Consider the following 17942-nt stretch of genomic DNA (forward strand, 5'->3'; position numbering starts at 1 on the left):
TTGTGTATTTTAGTACCTTATCTTTGGTGGTTTAAATTTTCAGAAAACGGAACCAGACAATGCGTTTACGGAAAATGTTACTACTGCAAAGAATCGGAAGCTGTTTGTGATGATCCCGATTCTGGTAGCCTAGAGGGTACGATACTGCTTCTCGTTCCAGGAAAGTTTGCCAAGTATCGATCGCCTTGGCAGCGAACATATCGAGATGGAATGTCCGCAGAATGGGAGCGCTCTGCCGGTAGTTATTGCGCAAAAGTTCGCAAACAACTGCCCCTAGAGAGATTGCTGGATCTCATCGATGTTGCAGCTTTCGATTTCCTAATTCAAAACGGTGATCGACACCATTATGAGACGCTCGACGATCGAGTGTTGCTAATGGACAATGGAAAAGGATTCGGGAATGCCTACAGGGATCATTACGATATTCTGGCTCCGTTGTATCAATGTTGCTTGTAAGTTTTTCGTAACTTAACAATTATTACAATTTTGTAACACGTTTCTTGTATTCTAGACTTCGTAAATCAACCTGGGAGAGATTACAATTATTTTCTGGCGGTGCACTAACCGAAATCCTCGAAAACCTTAGCTCGATAGACATGCTTCATCCACTACTAACCAAAGACCACTACATCGGATTGGAGCGACGCTTACTGCTTCTATACGCCACTATTGAAGCGTGCCGGGAAAAATATGGGAATAAGATTTTTAAATAGCTTTAACCAACCCCTTAGACTTAAACCCTTGCCAAGGACGCATTTCTCATTAACAATAAATCGAACTGTTGAATCGTTTTAAATTAAACTATACTACTAAATCTGAGGAAAAAAAAATGCTAAGCTCTATTGCACACCTCCTGTTTGAACATCAGTTTGAATCCTCGGCCGACAAACTCCTGATCGGAACGTACCGGGATCACAATGGGTCCAGCACTGTCGTCCATGACCGGAGCATTTTGCATGTAATCTTCAGTTGAGGAACCATCGTTCAATCGTTCCCCACAAAGTCGTAGATAGTTGATCGCCAGATAATCATCTGGGCAGCTGTAGATTTCTACTCCTGCGGTGTCCGGTTTGGTGAGACTTATGCCCTCTGCAAATTTAAAAACGTTCTATATTTTATTTTATTCATATTATATTGGTCATCATACCCTCATCGAAATTGACCAGCTGAAATTCGTTTGCCTCGCCGTTTTCGCCCACATTCGAAAAGGTGGTGCTGCAAAAATTTGGCATCCGCCGGATACAGATGGCGTAGTTGAGATTGTTCTGTAATTTAAAAAGGTTCTGCAAAAATTATATTATTTGATATTTTTTAGTTTTCTTTTAAGAAAATGGTTTAAAAATTCATCTTTTGCATTTATTAATTATTATTTTTATGAATGCACTTTTTCAAAGGTGATAATGGAGTGAACTTGCCTAATAATAGTCAGCTGTTCAAAAAGAACGCAGCCACTTTTGGCGATGAAATTTCCCTGAAAAACATCGCATCACCGATGGCATTTCTGGCATCGCGATTTGTTTACATTTTGTTTTTCATTCATTATCATATCGGGCGAGGGTGTTTTTACGCGAGACGATCGTAAAAATAAAATTATCTCAAATTTATTTACTATTTTAGTGCTTTTAATAGTGTTTTCCAATTATGTCGGTGTTAATTGTGTGAACCATGTGTAGTGAACTGCTAGGAACATCCTGGAGTAAGATTAAAGGTAAGTCTCGCTAATTGCATTTTAATCAGTATTTTCAGATTGAATTGGAATGAATGAACGAGGCAGAATCAGATTACCAATAACAGCCTTCAAATGTGGGGCCTTCGGGTATAGATTCTAGGTTTGAATGACTGGACTATTATTCAGAACAATATTCGAGAAATATGAAGTTTATGACTTGATGATTCAGTAGAATTTACAATGCAAAAAAATGACAAAAACTATAAAAATTACAAAAATGACAAACAAATACAAAATATGAGAAATATAATAGAATGCTAAAAATGGCCAAAAATACGAAAATGATAAAACAAAAAAAAATGCCAAAGATATTAAAAAACAACAACAAAAACGGCAAAATAGACAAAAATTACAGAAAATACAAAATTTGCAGAAATTACAAAAATGAAAAAAAAGAACACAAAATTGACAAAAAAATTGTCTGTTTGACAAATATTATGACAAATATAAAAATAAAATAACTTTCTAGACCTCTAACTAAGCAATTAATGCAAAAAACAAAATCAAAATTGTTTTTTCAATAGTTTTGATTTTTTTTAATAATGTAAGAAATAAGATTTTTTCAAATTTTGTTTAAGGTTATATATAATGGCTTGTTGAATTTTTAGTGCATTAACATTGGTTGAAATCTTAATCAGTACTAGGGCTAAACATTACATACTTTTTTGATAAAATTTTCATTTGAAATCAATAAAACAAAATGTCTAGATTTGTAAATTCAATAATTCCCAATGTAAAATGCACATACTTAACACAAATACAATACGAAATTTTAAATAAACTTTCGTTATTCAGGGCACGGAATACTCACATAATAGCTCGGGACCCGTTTGAGTACCAGCACCGATTGGTCCTCGTAATTGAAGGACTTTATGTAACCATTCACACCACTCAAGTATTGAAGACATCCATCGGGAGCCTCCATATCCGCTAGCTATCGAAAAATAGAATTGATTTCAAGTCCAGGTTCATAAATGTAGGGCGATCTTACCTGAGTTATTCGAATGTTGAATGCCTTTGGTTCATTCGAGTTTGACGTTGCGGTTAAGTAAACAAAATGCGAATACTCCCGCTCGATTTGCAGGTACACTGCAAAAAAGATCATTTTGTTAGAAAAAAATGTTCTAAAATATTCTTTAGGGGAATGGAAAATCACTATGTTGTCCACTGTTGATGCCACAGAGCACCGGATATCGACGGTAGCTATTCTGAACCGATACTATCAACTGATCCTCCAGACAATTCCCATCGGTTGGGGCTCCCATTTCGAAAAACAACAACTCCAACCGCACCTGACGTACATTCCAGCTAAGCGCTATGGTGAAGCTGCAGATAAGCTTTTTGCTGGTACCCTTAGGAAAGCCCGGACTCTGGAAGTAGCTGGTGTTCTGGGACGTTTGGTCGTTGCAACCCAGTTGGACTAAAAAAAAGAAAATAAAAGAGAGATGCCGTTTTTTTTCGTAAATTATTGAGACAATATGCCAACTCACAAACGCAACAAACTCCGAATCCTTCGGCGCACAGATCCATGGGAACCCCGCCAAGTTGGGCACACTCGAACTCGTGGTAGCAAACGCCCTGAAGAGATGGAAGCTGACGATTTCTCTGAGCTAAGCATGGTCCATTTTGAAATTTAAAAACATTAAACAAGCTGAAAATGGTCAACGGGGAGCGCAGCTTCTGAACGATTCGAGATTCGGTAGTGTTTGGTTCCAGTGAATTGACCATAAAATTCTTCAGTCGTTGCCCGAATAAGGTCAACGTTTTGTCCAAACGACTCGGCGGCTTAGGAGTTGAAACAATTTGAACTGGAACGTTTTCGGAACCAGCTGCTGTCATCAGCAGCGTTTCATTCCTGTGAGGTTCTGAAACTTCTTCCGGTTTATGTTGGACTTCTTCCGGGGGACCAATTTTTTGCACGATAGGCACCGGCTCTACCGGTTTCTGTTGAGGCGTCAGCGCTATCGATGGCCGGTATTTCCCGCTTTCGGTGGCGGCATTCGGATTGAAACGCAAACCGTACTCTACTTTGTAGTCGATGTACTGGAGCTGACTGCGGCCAATTAGGTCACGCAACCGGAGGTGTCCCATTGAGGCGGGACTGCCCGGTATGTCTAGGTAAAGAGAAGGTAATCAGTTTGTTATATTTTCTCATATTTTTGTGCTGTCCTATAATTAACAAACTAGAGAAGGTTAATACTTATCGGGGTTCATAGCATTTTGGATTTATAAAAATCTGAATCATCAATTTTATCCACCATTTTATGACTTTTCACACCCTACTGTAACACGCTGGCGAAAACTGACAGCGAAACAACTCCAATGAAAAAAAGGATCCCAACCACACATTCCCGGAAAAGGGTCATATCGTATTTCCAAAATTGTTATTTTATTTACATAGTTTTCCGTCTCACGACATAACTTGACGAACATAATTCCTAAAATTCACTCGGTTCATAGCAACCGTTCTCCAATTTCTTGGGCACCCCACGTTCGCCAGATCTCGCTCCACTTGGTCTAACCACCTCGCTCGTTGCGCCCCCGCTCGTCTTGTTCCTACCGGATTCGTAGCGAACACCTGTTTCGCAGGACAGTCATCCGGCATTCTCGCAACATGTCCCGCCCAGCGTATCCGGCCAGCCTTAACCACCTTCTGGATACTGGGTGCGCCGTAGAGTCGCGCGAGCTCGTGGTTCATCCTTCGCCTCCACACTCCGTTCTCCTGTACGCCGCCAAAGATGGTTCTTAACACTCGTCGCTCGAATACTCCGAGTGTACGCAGGTCCTCCTCCAGCAATATCCATGTCTGGTGCTCGTAGAGAACAACCGGTCTAATGAGCGTCATATACAGGTTACACTTCGTGCGAGGGCTAAGTCTTCTCGACCGCAGTTCCTTGTCCATAGTAGGCACGACTTCCGCTGATAATTCGCCTCCGGATCTCACGGCTGGTGTCATTGTCTACGGTCACCAGTGAGCCGAGATAGACAAAGTCTTCGACTATCTCCAGCTCGTCGCCGTCGATCGTGACCTTGTTATTACTGGACAAGCGGGTTCGGTTGGCCTCGGATCCGCACGCCAGCATGTACTTCGTCTTGGACGTATTAATCATCAACCCAATCCTTCCTGCTTCGCGTTTCAGTTTGCGGTAGATCTCCTCCACCGCCGCAGATGATCTGCCGACTATATCAATGTCATCGGCAAAGCAGATAAGTTGACTGGATCTGTTGAAAATCGTGCCCCGCATTTCGCCCACCGCTCGTCGAATAACACCTTCTAGCGCCACGTTAAACATCATGCAGGATAGACCATCACCTTGTCGAAGCCCCCTGCGCGATTCGAATGAACTCGACAATTCACCCGAAATCCGCACACAGCACTGCGTTCCATCCATCGTCACCTTGATCAGTCTGATCAGCTTCCCGGAAAAGCCGTTCTCGTCCATGATTTTCCATAGCTCGTAACGGTCGATCGTGTCGTATGCGGCTTTGAAGTCGATGAATAGATGGTGCGTAGGGACTCGGTGTTCCCGGCATTTTTGGAGGATTTGCCGTAATGTGAATATCTGGTCCGTCGTTGACCGTCCCTCCATGAAGCCGGCCTGATGACTTCCCACGAATCTGTTTGCTTGTGGCGTTAGGCGGCGGAGTAGGATTCGGGACAACACTTTGTAGGCAGCATTGAGGACAGTGATCGCTCGGTAGTTCTCACAGTCCAATTTGTCGCCCTTCTTGTAGATGGGGCATATTACCCCCTCCTTCCACTCCTCCGGTAGATGTTCTATGTCCCAGATCCGGACTATCAACCGGTGTAGGCAATCGGCCAACCTGTCCGGGCCCATTTTGATGAGTTCAGCTGCGATGCCATCCTTCCCAGCCGACTTGTTTCTATTCAGCTGGCGAATGGCTTCCTTAACTTCACTCATCGTTGGGAGTGGCTCCTCTTTGTCGTTGGCTACGCCGGCGATGTACCTTCCCCCACCGTCTTGATCTCCAGCATGTGCGCCGTTCAGGTGTTCATCGAAGTGCTGCTTCCACCTTTTGATCACCTCACGATTGTCCGTCAGGATCCCCCCGTCCTTATCCCGGCACATTTCGGCTTGCGGCACGAAGCATTTGCGGGATGCGTTGAGTTTCTGATAGAACTTTCGTGTTTCTTGGGAACGATGCAGCTGCTCCAGCTCCTCGAGATCCTCCTCCTCCAGGCGGCGCTTTTTCTCCTGGAAAAGTCGGACTCGCTGCCTCTTCCGCTGTCGGTGATTTTCCACATTTCGACGGGTGCCTCTTTGCACTACTGCTGCCCGCGCGGCATTCTCTTCGTCCATCACCCTCCTACACTCCTCGTCGAACCAGTCGTTCCGTCGAGATCGCTCCACATAACCGATGACGTTCTCCGCAGCACTGTTGATGGCTGTTTTGATGGTATCCCAACAGTCCTCGAGAGGGGCTTCGTCAAGCTCGCCCTCTGCCGGCAGCGCTGCTTCGACCGATTGCGCGTAGTCTGCCGCGACCTCAGGTTGCTTCAGTCGCGCGATATTTAACCGAGGCGGGCGCCGGTTTCGCGTGTTGTTCACTACGGAGAGTTTTGGGCGCATCTTCACCATCACCAGATAATGGTACGACTCGATGTTGGCGCCCCGACAGGATCTGACGTCGATGATGTCCGAGAAGTGCCGGCTGTCGATCAAAACGTGGTCGATCTGTGATTGAGTTTGGTACGGTGATCTCCAGGTGTACTTGTGTGGGAGGCGGTGCTGAAAAAAGGTACTACGTACGGCCATTCGTTTGGAGGCGGCGAAATCAATAAGTCTGAGGCCGTTTTCGTTGGTCAGCTGGTGCGCACTGAACCTTCCAATTGTCGGTTTGAATTCCTCCTCCTGGCCGACCTGGGCATTGAAATCCCCGATGACGATCTTGATATCATGTTTTAGGCAACGGTCGTATTCACGCTCCAGCTGCGCGTAGAATTCGTCTTTGTCGTCACCGGTACTTCCGGGGTGAGGGCTGTGCACGTTGATGATGCTGATGTTGAAGAACCGGCCCAAGAAAAAATGTTACCTTTTTTTAAAAGTGAGAATTTTTTTTTCCGGTAATTCCAAGATTGCGGCCAAAACTCCCATGAGACCCTAAAAATTTTATATATTTTTAAAAAGATTTATTTTTTACAATTTCAAAACATATAAAATAAATAATACACCTACATATACTGCAGATATAAGAATTTTAAAATGATGTCTTTTTTCGGAGGTTTTCTGTTCAAAGCATCTATAGGTCATCTGCTAAGTCAAATCGATTTAAGTTTTATATATTTAAAATCTTGAATAAATTACCTAAACAATGAATCTAAAGTCATAAATATCGGTCAAGATATGTGGCCAGTGGAACGAAATCGATTTACTAGTTAAAACAAGCGAAAAATAATTTGTTCAAAATTTTGCGAACGGCCTAGAAAGGTTAAAGAGTGGTGTGAGTGATTCGAAAATATCGTATTTTTTATCAATTCTGAAATTCATTTCTCATTGTGAATTCTGGTTCATAAATTTTATTTCTAAATCTAAATTTCATTCTGAAAAAAAAATTTAAAAACATCTGAATTTTTAAACTTTTTTTCAATCTGAAACGAATGAAATAAAATTTTAAGCATTTGTTTATAATAGCAACAACTTTGCAACAAAGATGGTATGAATAAAATGGAAAAAAAAGTTTAATATCTCTTGAAGGGCACAATTTTTCCCTATCTTTTAAAATGATTTTTGAGAAATAATAATAAAAAAACGAAATGAAACAATTTCTGATAGCATAACTTAACAAAATCACATTGGTGCAAAAAATTTAAGACATTTCGACTGGGTTAGGAGTGTTGAAAAATTTGCGTATTTTTTTGAAAAAAAAAAACTGTAAAATGTTAGAAAGCCATTGAAAATATACATTATAAAATATACGTACGTCTCGATGGTCGAGTGGTTAGCGTGGTAAGACGGTAATTGCTGGTCCACTGATGGCATGGGTTCGATTCCCATTTCGGTACTGGGTGTTAAATGTTAATCTTAAATTGTCCACGTAATTTATTCAGTTTGTAAAGCCTAAATCGGCTAAGACGGTGTATGTCTTTTCTTTTCAAAATAAAAATTTTCATTGAATGAATAATTTTCTCGATGGCTGGGAGTTATTTTAACTTCTGAGAAAAAGTATTACATTCCAAAAATAAAAATTAAATCAAAATGAATCTTAGATATTTTTTATAACAAAACGTTTTGCAGTATTCTACCTAGGTGTTAAATAAACTAAAATCTTTTCTAGCAAACATTTAAAACACCTTTCTGTGATGTCAGGAATAGCTAGATCATTTTCATTTGAAATTTATTAAACTTGTCGAATTACATTTTTTCCTTTACTAACCTCGTCAGATTATCCGGTTATGCCCGGATATTTAGTTCAAAATTTAAAAACGGCCAGGTTGTCCAGATTTTGTTGAAAAATGATTTTCCCAGATTTTTTCACTTAATTTGCAAAAACAAACGAGAAATCAAAACAAGTAACTATAATTCTTTATTTTTTGACCAAAAATGAAAATTTTTGAACAAGTTTTGTCAGAATTAACGTGAACGATTTTATGGAAGCCTGAAATATAATTTAAATTCGGCTGATGGTTTTTTTTTTTATAAAAAGAATTGTTTTTCTTCTTGATATTTAAGAAATAATTTATGTGTTTTTTCAATTACCCCTTTTTTGTCCGGCTTGTTGGGAAAAATTCTATTTATTTGTTTCGTCAACCGTAACGCAGACTAGTTTGATACATGTGTATTTCCTTAAGAATAGGTTTAAGCAGTGTCTGCTTTACAATTTTTCTTAAGAATTTAGATTTCTTCGATGAAAATATTGTTTGAGTTTTTGCCGAGACATTGTAAAGTCAATGGTTTCGCAGTGTTGATTGTAAGATGCCATCATGCAATTTATTGGCCCGTTTTTCGCGTAGTTTGTGCGATAGTGATAAATGAAAAATAAATTTCGATTTCGGAGTTGCCGAGAGGGTGCATAAAAGTTTAATTTTGATAGAATTTCTTTTGAGTCTATACGCTGCGAAACGATATCGTTTACTAATGAAACCATTGCATATTCGCGGCGTTCTTTTAGTGTTTGTATGTCAATGAGCATGCAGCGCGCTTTATATGATGGAAGTGGAAATGATGTTCAACCTAATTTACGAAGGGCATTGTACACAGCAAAAATTATTTCCTGTAAAATTACAGTAAATGTCCTGTAACAAAAAGAAGCAGGACATTTACCGTTATTTTACTGGTCGAGGACATTTATTTTTCAGTGACTATATAAAATTACAGGCCTGTGAATTCAAGTAACCTGTAATTGCTATCGACCTGTAATTGCAAGCTACATGTAATTGCAAATGACCTGTAATTGCAAACGATCTGTAATTGCAAGTGACCTGTAATTCCCAGCTACCTGTAAACTAATATTCACGTAATTTAATTACATGAAAAGTATTTTTTCGGTAAAAATGAAAAAAACGAAAGTATGTTTGAAAGACTTTATTACTGCAAACAATCGCAACATTATACTATACTTAAAACTTATCTCTTTTTCACAACATTGACATGCATTTGTTTACAATAAAAAAAAAAGTTTTATTTTAATGAGATGCAACTCTTTGGATACATTCAACGAATATATGTATCTTACCATCATTCGCAGAATGGCTAGCAGACCGACCTATGAATCTGTTAAACGACGCCCCGAATCGGCGTGTGATGTGTCATGAAATTTGAAAGGAAAAAAATAACATTAAAATTGGCACTAATAAAACATTTTCTTTTAAGGTAACATGCATGATTAACACAATTGTTTTTTTATTTTTCAATTACCTTGTGCAACAACAACGGTCTTTTTTTGCTGTCCTCCAGGATTGGCAATTTACATATTGCTGCTGGCACTGCCACTTTTTATCACATAGGTTCTATCAGACGGCCTGTAAAGTCTCGTAGTCGCCCGGGTCAGGGAACAAATACTACCGGAAAAGACGCTGGTCGAAACAGAAGCAGTTCGTAGAGCTAAAACAGATTTACAAAAAATCATTCATGTTACTCAATTACAATAACAGTAAATTGTTCTCCAACTGATTAATTAGATATAAACTTTTCTTTCCATCTCTATATTCAAATTGAACCAACTTACTCATTTCTTCAAACAAATCGTCGGATTGACCAGCATACGCAAAACTTGCGACTATGGATGAACACACTCAGGTCAGCACCTTCTACAAACCCGGATGGCAGGCCATTTGAGAGGGTTGCTTTCTCAGCTCTTGAAACCACCGCTTCCTTTCGTGACATCTCAGTATACAGTTGCTGTTACACTGTAAATCCTTGGACAACTGCTCATTTTTCTGAAATTGAAACATTCTAATAAAATTTTCATAAAAACATTCACGCTAAATTTAACTCCTACAATAAATATTAAATTTTATCAAGCATACACACTTCCATGGACGAACTCAACACCAAGCAATCGAAGCTCAAAATGGTTTGCTTGCGCTATCCAATACTCAATTCTGAGTCACCTTGACTCATTTGAGGGAAAATCGCTATTAATCGTTATTAAGTTTTGTGGTTTGCTTTTTGCTGCTGTTCCAGATATTGCAGTTTTTTAATCACGTGCATTACAAGATTGAAACTTCCGGTCTAATCGAATCAGAAGCATCCAGAAGTTCAACACCGCACATTCGAAGGATATTTTTCCAACGCTGCTACCGGATATTCACTGTCTACCTTATAGACAACCAAACTATGGACAATCAAACTGTTTCCATACCTTTGTATTTGATAATTTGTGCTTTTAAGTAAGATCAAAATTAAAAAAAATCGAATGATCTCAATTTAGTCCATAGTCCATAAAATAGTTCCCTGTTTTTTACCCTCATCAAATGTAAGTTTGTTAATTTACTAACAAAGTTCATTCAAGATGATAAGTGTGTGTGTGTGTGTTTTTTTTTTTGCTCGTTGTTTTTCTTTAGTAACAAAACAGAAACAGATAATAGTCTTTTGACGTTCATCGATGAATATGAAAAATCGTAAAAATTTCTAAATCAAAGGATTTTGTAAATTCAGAAGAAGAAAAATCAATGTAATGTTAGTGTTCGTGTTACAAACAAATTTTAGCTTGTAAAGCTTTTATTCTTTTTGCAAGAGTTAATTTGCGTGTTTATTTATTTATTTATTTTTTTTTTTTAAGTATTCGGTCAAATCAAAGGCTTGTGCAGTGTTCGGTAATGGATAATTTTTCCGTCAGTAGGGTCGGTTCGTTGTGTGTGTGTGTGTTTGTGTGGGAAAAATTGACGTGATCGGTTGGTTCGGTTGTCGTTTTTTGCTCGTTAAGTCATTCTTACTCTTCTTCTCGTTTTAAACTTTAAACGCGTGATAAAATTCGGTGAGTTGCATCGTTACCAAGTGCATTGTACGTGTATGAAAGTGCCACGTTAGGACGCTTTGCTCTTCTCGTCTTAAGCGCACGGTTAAATTCGGTTTGTTACGCCGGTGCTAAGTACATTGTTAGTTAGGACATATAAAAACGCGATGTACTCGATAGTGTGCGACGCGACGATTTTTAACTTTGCTTTGATCACATCCCTTCCCAAAGGGAATCCAGATCTTATTCACCTTCTCCACTAACAAACCACCCTTCCTGTGACGACCGTGGAGATTTAGAGGTGTATTCGGTCTCTAGTAGCAACGGAAGTCGAACTAACAATCCTTCCCTTCCCCGATGAACCGTAAGGACGTGGCCGGCGCCGTTATTGACCATATAAGAAAAGGAACCTTCGAAACGTGCACACAGAAAATGGTAAGCTAATCCCAAGCCCCATTTATTTGGATCTATGTGCAATTTTGATGGTTCTTGTCAATCACGGAGTAGCAACTACTGAAATGTACGGTTTATCTAAGCTCAAGCTCTCAAGCTCTCTCTCTCATCAAATGTAAGTTTGAGTTCAAAACTAGTAACGTGTGTCGACCAAAATAAAAATATTATTAAATAAATTTTGATCCTCGTTTGTTTCATTAAAAAAAATCGATTATTTAAAATCAGCGGTTTCTTTTTGTAGTGAGTCGGATTCCTCCTTTCAACAAATAGGGAGGAAAACGTGATTCTAGAACCTTTCCGAAATGATAGTACCCAACGGATTTGTTTTAAATCAATCGCATTCGGGAACTTCAAAAAGTCAGCAGCAGTACTGAGCAAGTACACACCAGAAGAACTCAGATCAACCGGACCATACCACAACAATATGTTTGCCCCGGCACAAACAGATAAATGTAACCCAGTCAACAGGACCTCTACTCCAGACAGTCCAGCATGGTTTTTTTTTGTTCAGGGTGGCCAGCGAACCGGGAAAACCGGGAAAAAACCGGGAATTTAAAATGAGACCGGGAAAACCGGGAAAAAACCGGGAAAAAACCGGGAATTTCAAATCAAAACCGGGAAAATTTGTTATGGATTATTAAATACTATGAATTCCTAAAATACATTCACTTCATCATGACTGAACTTTCTCTCAGAAAGTTTACAATCTATAGTCGTTTATTCCAGGATTGTAAACCATTTGAGAGGAGCGTGTAAAAATGTCGATATTTTATTTTTATGAGTAAAATGCCGGGAAAATTCGAGAATATTTGAAAAATCGAGATGTCTCGACCACAAACTTAGCTTATTTCTTTGCTCAAGCATATTGTGCACTACAGTGAATAAAAAAATGTTTTTAAACTAAATAAAAGTTTCACAACTGTGAAGTTTTAATACGTTAAGTCTTGGTAGTTAATTTTTATAGCGATAATTAATTGAAGATTTTTACCATTATGCTCTTTCTTTGCGAATATCTGATAAAAATAGAACTTAAAAAACTGAATGAAGAAATATAAAAATTCAATTCAAAATAAAAAAAAATTTGAATTGTGATGTGAATTCATATGTTGAAATCAGACAGTCTTCAATTGAATCTACATCTCACAAACTAAGATTTAAGCTTATCATCATCTTATAACTGGAATTATACACTTGTCCAGAATTGACGAAGTTCGAATCGGCATCAGGAGCTCATTTTTTTTCAGAAAAACACGTCATACTGAAACGCAACTTGAAAAATTAGCAGAAATCTTTCAAATACATTTACACTGCGGGAGTTATTTTGAAGAGTCCGACTAAAATATCGGATTATTTGATGAAAAAAAATTAATTTCAATAGAACGTAAAACGAGATATGAGAAATATGAATTCAATTATTCAGCCATGAAGTCTTACCTCGGTCCACAAATTTACTGAAAAGCTATTTTTACAAAAATCTAATGATCAATGGTAGTTTTTAAATAGATTGATAGATATATTTTTTTACGTGACTTTACTTATTTTCAATTTAGTTTACACTACCTCAAAAATCAAAAATAATCATAACCATTCTTCAAATTTTCATTTGATTAATAAAACATAAAAAAAATCAAATAATTTGTTTGCGTCGAAAAACTGTCAAAAAAGTAAGTTCAATAATCAAATTTCTGACAAACGACATGACCTCGAAGAACTTATTTTATTTGGTTGCGAAAATATTTTCTTTCAATATTTAGCTCAATTTCAACTTTTGAAAATCGGAAGTTGTCCCATGCGGAAAAAAATGCCAGAAAAATGCCAGACAGAAGATGTAACAAGAGAACAAGTTTTTGTGTGATTCTTGTTTACATTACATAAAAAATGGAATAAAAACATGCATTTTTGAGATAGGACATATAATCTAGAACTCAGCGTATTCTAGTAAATTGTTTAAGGTTTCTAATTGTTTCAGTATTCAATATGAGAACCGAAAGAAAATATCAGATAGCATATCATGAATAAGGTTCAACTGAATCTGTTTTAAGAGCTTTAGAAGAAAAAATATCAGAAGGTCAGTCTATAGATTTCAATAGAAAAAATTAGAATTTTAACTTGAAATTTTAAAAGTAGTATATGGCATCATATCAAAACTATGATTTATCTATGCGAATAATCAAAATATAGAAGTTTGTCTCATAAAAAACAAAGATGGTATGAAAGACTGAAAAGAAAGTAACAATTTGCGGTTAAGGTTCGGAAAACTACATTTTTTTTCTTACCGTATTACGATCACCATAATTCGAATAACTTTTGAGTTTCAAGATTTAACTAAGTCCTCTTACACTTTTTCATTCAACTTGCATAAACATATCTTCAGTTTTGGTCAAATGGACATATTTATTCGCGCATTTTGAAACGAGGGAAACCATAAAATGTCATTCGGGAAAACCGGGAAAAAACCGGGAATTTGAAAATGGAAACTCGCTGGCCACCCTGTTTGTTATTTACTGCTGCTTTAAACCATCGCTGTGAAAATAACATTCATGAAGTAAGTCACGAGAAGTAGGTATTTCTTGTTAAATGATTGTAGTTGATGTTGTGATTATGTTCCTAAGTTCCTAAAAAAATGAATTTCCAAATTTATAGTTCAGAAACTAATTCACGTCTGAATTCTGAGTATTTAATACGGTTTGCAGAATCAGAGAAAAAAATCCAGTATGAAAAACCAGAATTTCAATATAATTGATTCTTGATTTAACAATTTGTTTCAAGGATTTAAATTTCGACACAAAGTTATTTAGTTATTTAGTTTGATTTATAGTGTGGATAAGCAAACCCTTGAGTTTGTATAGCAGTAGGGGAAAAGTTCATATAACGCCCCATGTGGCTAATACGCGCCACCCTTGTTTTGAAGAATCTGAAACATTTTAAGCCTGCAAAATATTACCAATTTGTTCTAAATGCTGTGGTTGGTCATGGCAAGTATGAATTTTTCCTTAAAATGCTCCTGTGTCGTGATATTTTCACAATTTAGGTTTTTCTTCATTTCGATCTAAATTTTAAAACACTTTCAATAAGGTGTCACCAAGCAGAGAAAAACGAATAAGACAATATTTTCTGACACATCGATAGAGGAGAATCTAAACTATGATTTAATGCTAAAAAATTATACCGAACTCGCTATGGTATGTTTTTATGGGTATGTTCTATCACGGCCCATGCGCTCGTTATAACGCGCCAATCGTAGTAGGCTGAAAATAGCATTAATTTTTCAAAAAGGCCAATTTTCATTGAAAATGAACAAAAAGTCTAAAACCATATTTTGAGCCTTAATTCAGCCCAAAAAATCTACTTTTATTTTTTTTTTAAATTTTTGATTTGTCCATTTTGATTTTATTTTCATTCAAAGTGTCTGTAAGTATTGGTGTGTTTTCGGTCTTCGGCTGCTTTCGGGTGTGTTCGGCTGCTAGGCGCGTATTGAATACACGGCGGCGCGTATTTGCAACACAGTTTTGTTCTGTGGCTTTGAATAAGGTTTTTAAAAATCAAGTTTTTGAAGCAACTATAGTAATTTGAGTAATAAAAAATCGTAGGCATTTGTAGAAAACAATTTTCTTCAACGATTGCACTCATTTTTGACACAGTTTGTACGTGGAATACATAGAAAATCAGCGATTCGCTTAGGTGGCGCATAATAGGGCATGTTCCCCTAACTAGTTTTGAATTCCGATTTTTGAAATGTTGCAAAAATTGCATCTGGATGTTCAGGTATCAGGTATCAGAATGGGGGTAGGCTTAATAGCGGCACGTTATCCAAACATACGGGAAAATTGTGCCTAGCCTTTTTTTATCCAAGATTTCATCATTTACCTGAGAAACCTGAAAAACCTATAAAAGGAAGAAATAAATTCAATCTATTTAAGATGGCATAAAGCCTTTCCACTAGGGATTATTAGCATTAAAGCTCTTTTCTACATTCGGTAAGGAATGATAGAATGTTTTTTAAGTTTAATTTCTTAAACTCAGATTCGCTTAAAGCGAAAGATCCCAGAGTACGAAAACGTAATCTGGCAAATGAGGGACAGTTACATATAAGATGGAAGGGATCTTCCACATCTGATTCACAACTACCACATACTGGAGATTCAGCACGCTGAATGTTGTGCATGTGATAGTTGAGTTTACAATGACCGGAGAGTGCTCTGATTAAGATGCTGCAATGAGATTTATTTAAAGTTAATAAGTAACTCGATATGATTGGAGATGGTTTTTCTAAAAATAATTTAGTTTGACGACAAGTGTCCAACTCTTCCCAGTATCGTTCATGCTGGTTAGAGGACCAACTTTGAATCTGGTTTCTGAACCAACATGGTGATATTGGGACAGCCGGCTCTGGTCCGTAAAATTCCTTTTCCGACCCAGCTCTAGCGAGTTTGTCGGCGCATTCGTTTCCAAAAATTCCCTTATGTCCGGGTACCCATAGAAGGTTTAATCCATTGCCTTCAGCAAGTTCTTCGATTGCTTTCCGGCATGCGATTACCAGTTTTGATCTAGAACTGGAAGCACTGAATGATTTGATAGCTGCTTGGCTATCTGAACAGAAATAAATTGTTCTGAACATAATTTTCTTTTGGAGTGCAATTTGCACTCCATACATAATAGCATATAGCTCAGCCTGAAAGACTGTACAATATTTTCCTAGAGGTTGAGCATATTCTATGTTCAACTCGTGGCAGTAAATTCCTGCACCTGCACGGCCGTTAGATAATGAACCGTCAGTATAGAATACAATATGAGAGGACATTTGGTCCTCTACGAAACCTGATAACCATTCTTGAGGAGAAGGAAATTTGACTTTAAACCCCATGTAGGGAAAACTACTCGAGAGTGTTAAATCGTTTGGCGCTAGATTAAACTTGTTTAATCTAACTAATTCAGGCCACACATTTGTATGATTCGATGATCTTTCGATATTTCCTGACAGCCAGAGACCAACTGCCTGTAGACGGAAAGCACATGAGAAGGCTTCCTGTTTTAGGAACAAGTGTAGAGGTTTGATAGAAAACAGAGCTTCTAGTGCTGCAGTAGGAGTTGTTGTGAACGATCCGGACATCCCTAAGAGACACATTCTTTGAAGGTGATTTAGTTTAGTCCGAACTGTTGCAACTTCTCCTTTCTGCCACCACACTAGACACCCATAGGCCAGAATTGGTCTTACTATTGTGGAGTAAATCCAGTGAATATGTTTGGGTTTGAGTCCCCAGTTTTTTCCGATTGCACGTCGGCATTGTCCGAAGGCCATGCATGCTTTTTTGATTCTGAATTCGATGTGATCAGACCAGTTTAATTTGGAGTCAAGAATGACACCCAAATATTTAACTTGATTAGACACGGTGATTTCGGAACCATAAAACAGCAGAGGGCGCACCCTGCGGGTGATACGTTTTTTAGTAAATAAAACAATATTAGTTTTTAGAGGATTAACTGAAAGTTCTACATGAGAACACCATCGTTCAACAGAGCGCAGAGCTTGTTGCATTATATCAAATAATGTGCTTATGCACAAACCTCTTACCAGCAGAAGATAATCATCTGCGAATCCATAGGTTGGTATTCCACGGTCATTGAGTTTTCTCAACAAGCCGTCTGCAACTAGGTTCCACAAAAGAGGTGATAGTACACCTCCCTGTGGGCAACCACGTGTGCTAACTTTTGTTATTGAAGCCTGTCTTAAAGACGAATGAAGATTCCTGTTACTTAGCGTTGCGCTAATCCAGTTAGTTATAACACTAGGCACTCCATGAAGTAGTGCCGCATCCATTATTGATGTAAACGAGACATTATCAAATGCTCCTTCTATGTCTAGAAATGCTCCTAGACATGATTCTTTCTGTGAAAAACTATTTTCAATATTGTGTACTACGTTGTGCAGAAGAGTTAATGTTGATTTTCCTGTTTGGTATGCATGTTGTGTCGCATTAAGCGGATGTTGGACAAGGCATTCTTGCCTGATATGATGATCAATTAAACGTTCAAGTGCTTTTAATAGAAATGAACTTAGACTAATAGGACGAAAGCTTTTGGCTTCGTCGTATGATGATCGTCCCCCTTTAGGGATGAATTTCACGGCTATCTGCCGCCAAAGTTTAGGAATATATCCATGAGCAAAACTGCTTATCATTATTTTTCTTAATATGTGTTTGAAATGATCGAAACCTTTTTGAAGCAAAACTGGAAATAAACCGTCACTTCCAGGAGATTTGTATTGAGCAAAACCATCGATTGCCCATTTGATCGATTCTGTAATAACTATTTTCCGAGCAAAATGCAAGGAATCTAGACTTCC

The 17942-nt window shown here is 38.0% G+C and overlaps 2 protein-coding genes across 4 annotated transcripts in view; one reads left to right on the forward strand and one right to left on the reverse strand.

Moving 5' to 3' along the window:
* Nucleotides 1–792: 792 nt before the first annotated feature.
* Nucleotides 793–3832, reverse strand: LOC129755553 (uncharacterized). Of its 2 annotated transcripts, none has more exons than XM_055752116.1 (6): nt 3220–3832; nt 2886–3149; nt 2721–2818; nt 2541–2663; nt 1148–1265; nt 793–1089 (listed from the first exon to the last, which is right to left on the reverse strand). In XM_055752116.1, the coding sequence occupies exons 1-6, from the start codon at nt 3818–3820 to the stop codon at nt 833–835; spliced, it is 1461 nt and encodes a 486-aa protein (XP_055608091.1). In that variant the 5' UTR covers nt 3821–3832; the 3' UTR covers nt 793–832. The 2 variants fall into 2 exon arrangements, with proteins under 2 accessions (XP_055608091.1, XP_055608081.1); XM_055752106.1 differs by having other exon boundaries at nt 1148–1283.
* LOC129755568 (BLOC-1-related complex subunit 5) overlaps nt 1534–17942 on the forward strand; it is a 93266-nt gene continuing 76857 nt past the window's right edge. For both annotated transcript variants that reach the window (XM_055752127.1, XM_055752136.1), the window contains exon 1: nt 1534–1708. The gene's annotated coding sequence lies outside the window, so the exon portion shown is untranslated. The remainder of the gene's footprint in view (nt 1709–17942) is intronic.

This window comes from Uranotaenia lowii, chromosome 1 (assembly GCF_029784155.1).
Source record: "Uranotaenia lowii strain MFRU-FL chromosome 1, ASM2978415v1, whole genome shotgun sequence".
In the NCBI taxonomy this organism is placed as follows: Eukaryota; Metazoa; Arthropoda; class Insecta; order Diptera; family Culicidae; genus Uranotaenia; species Uranotaenia lowii.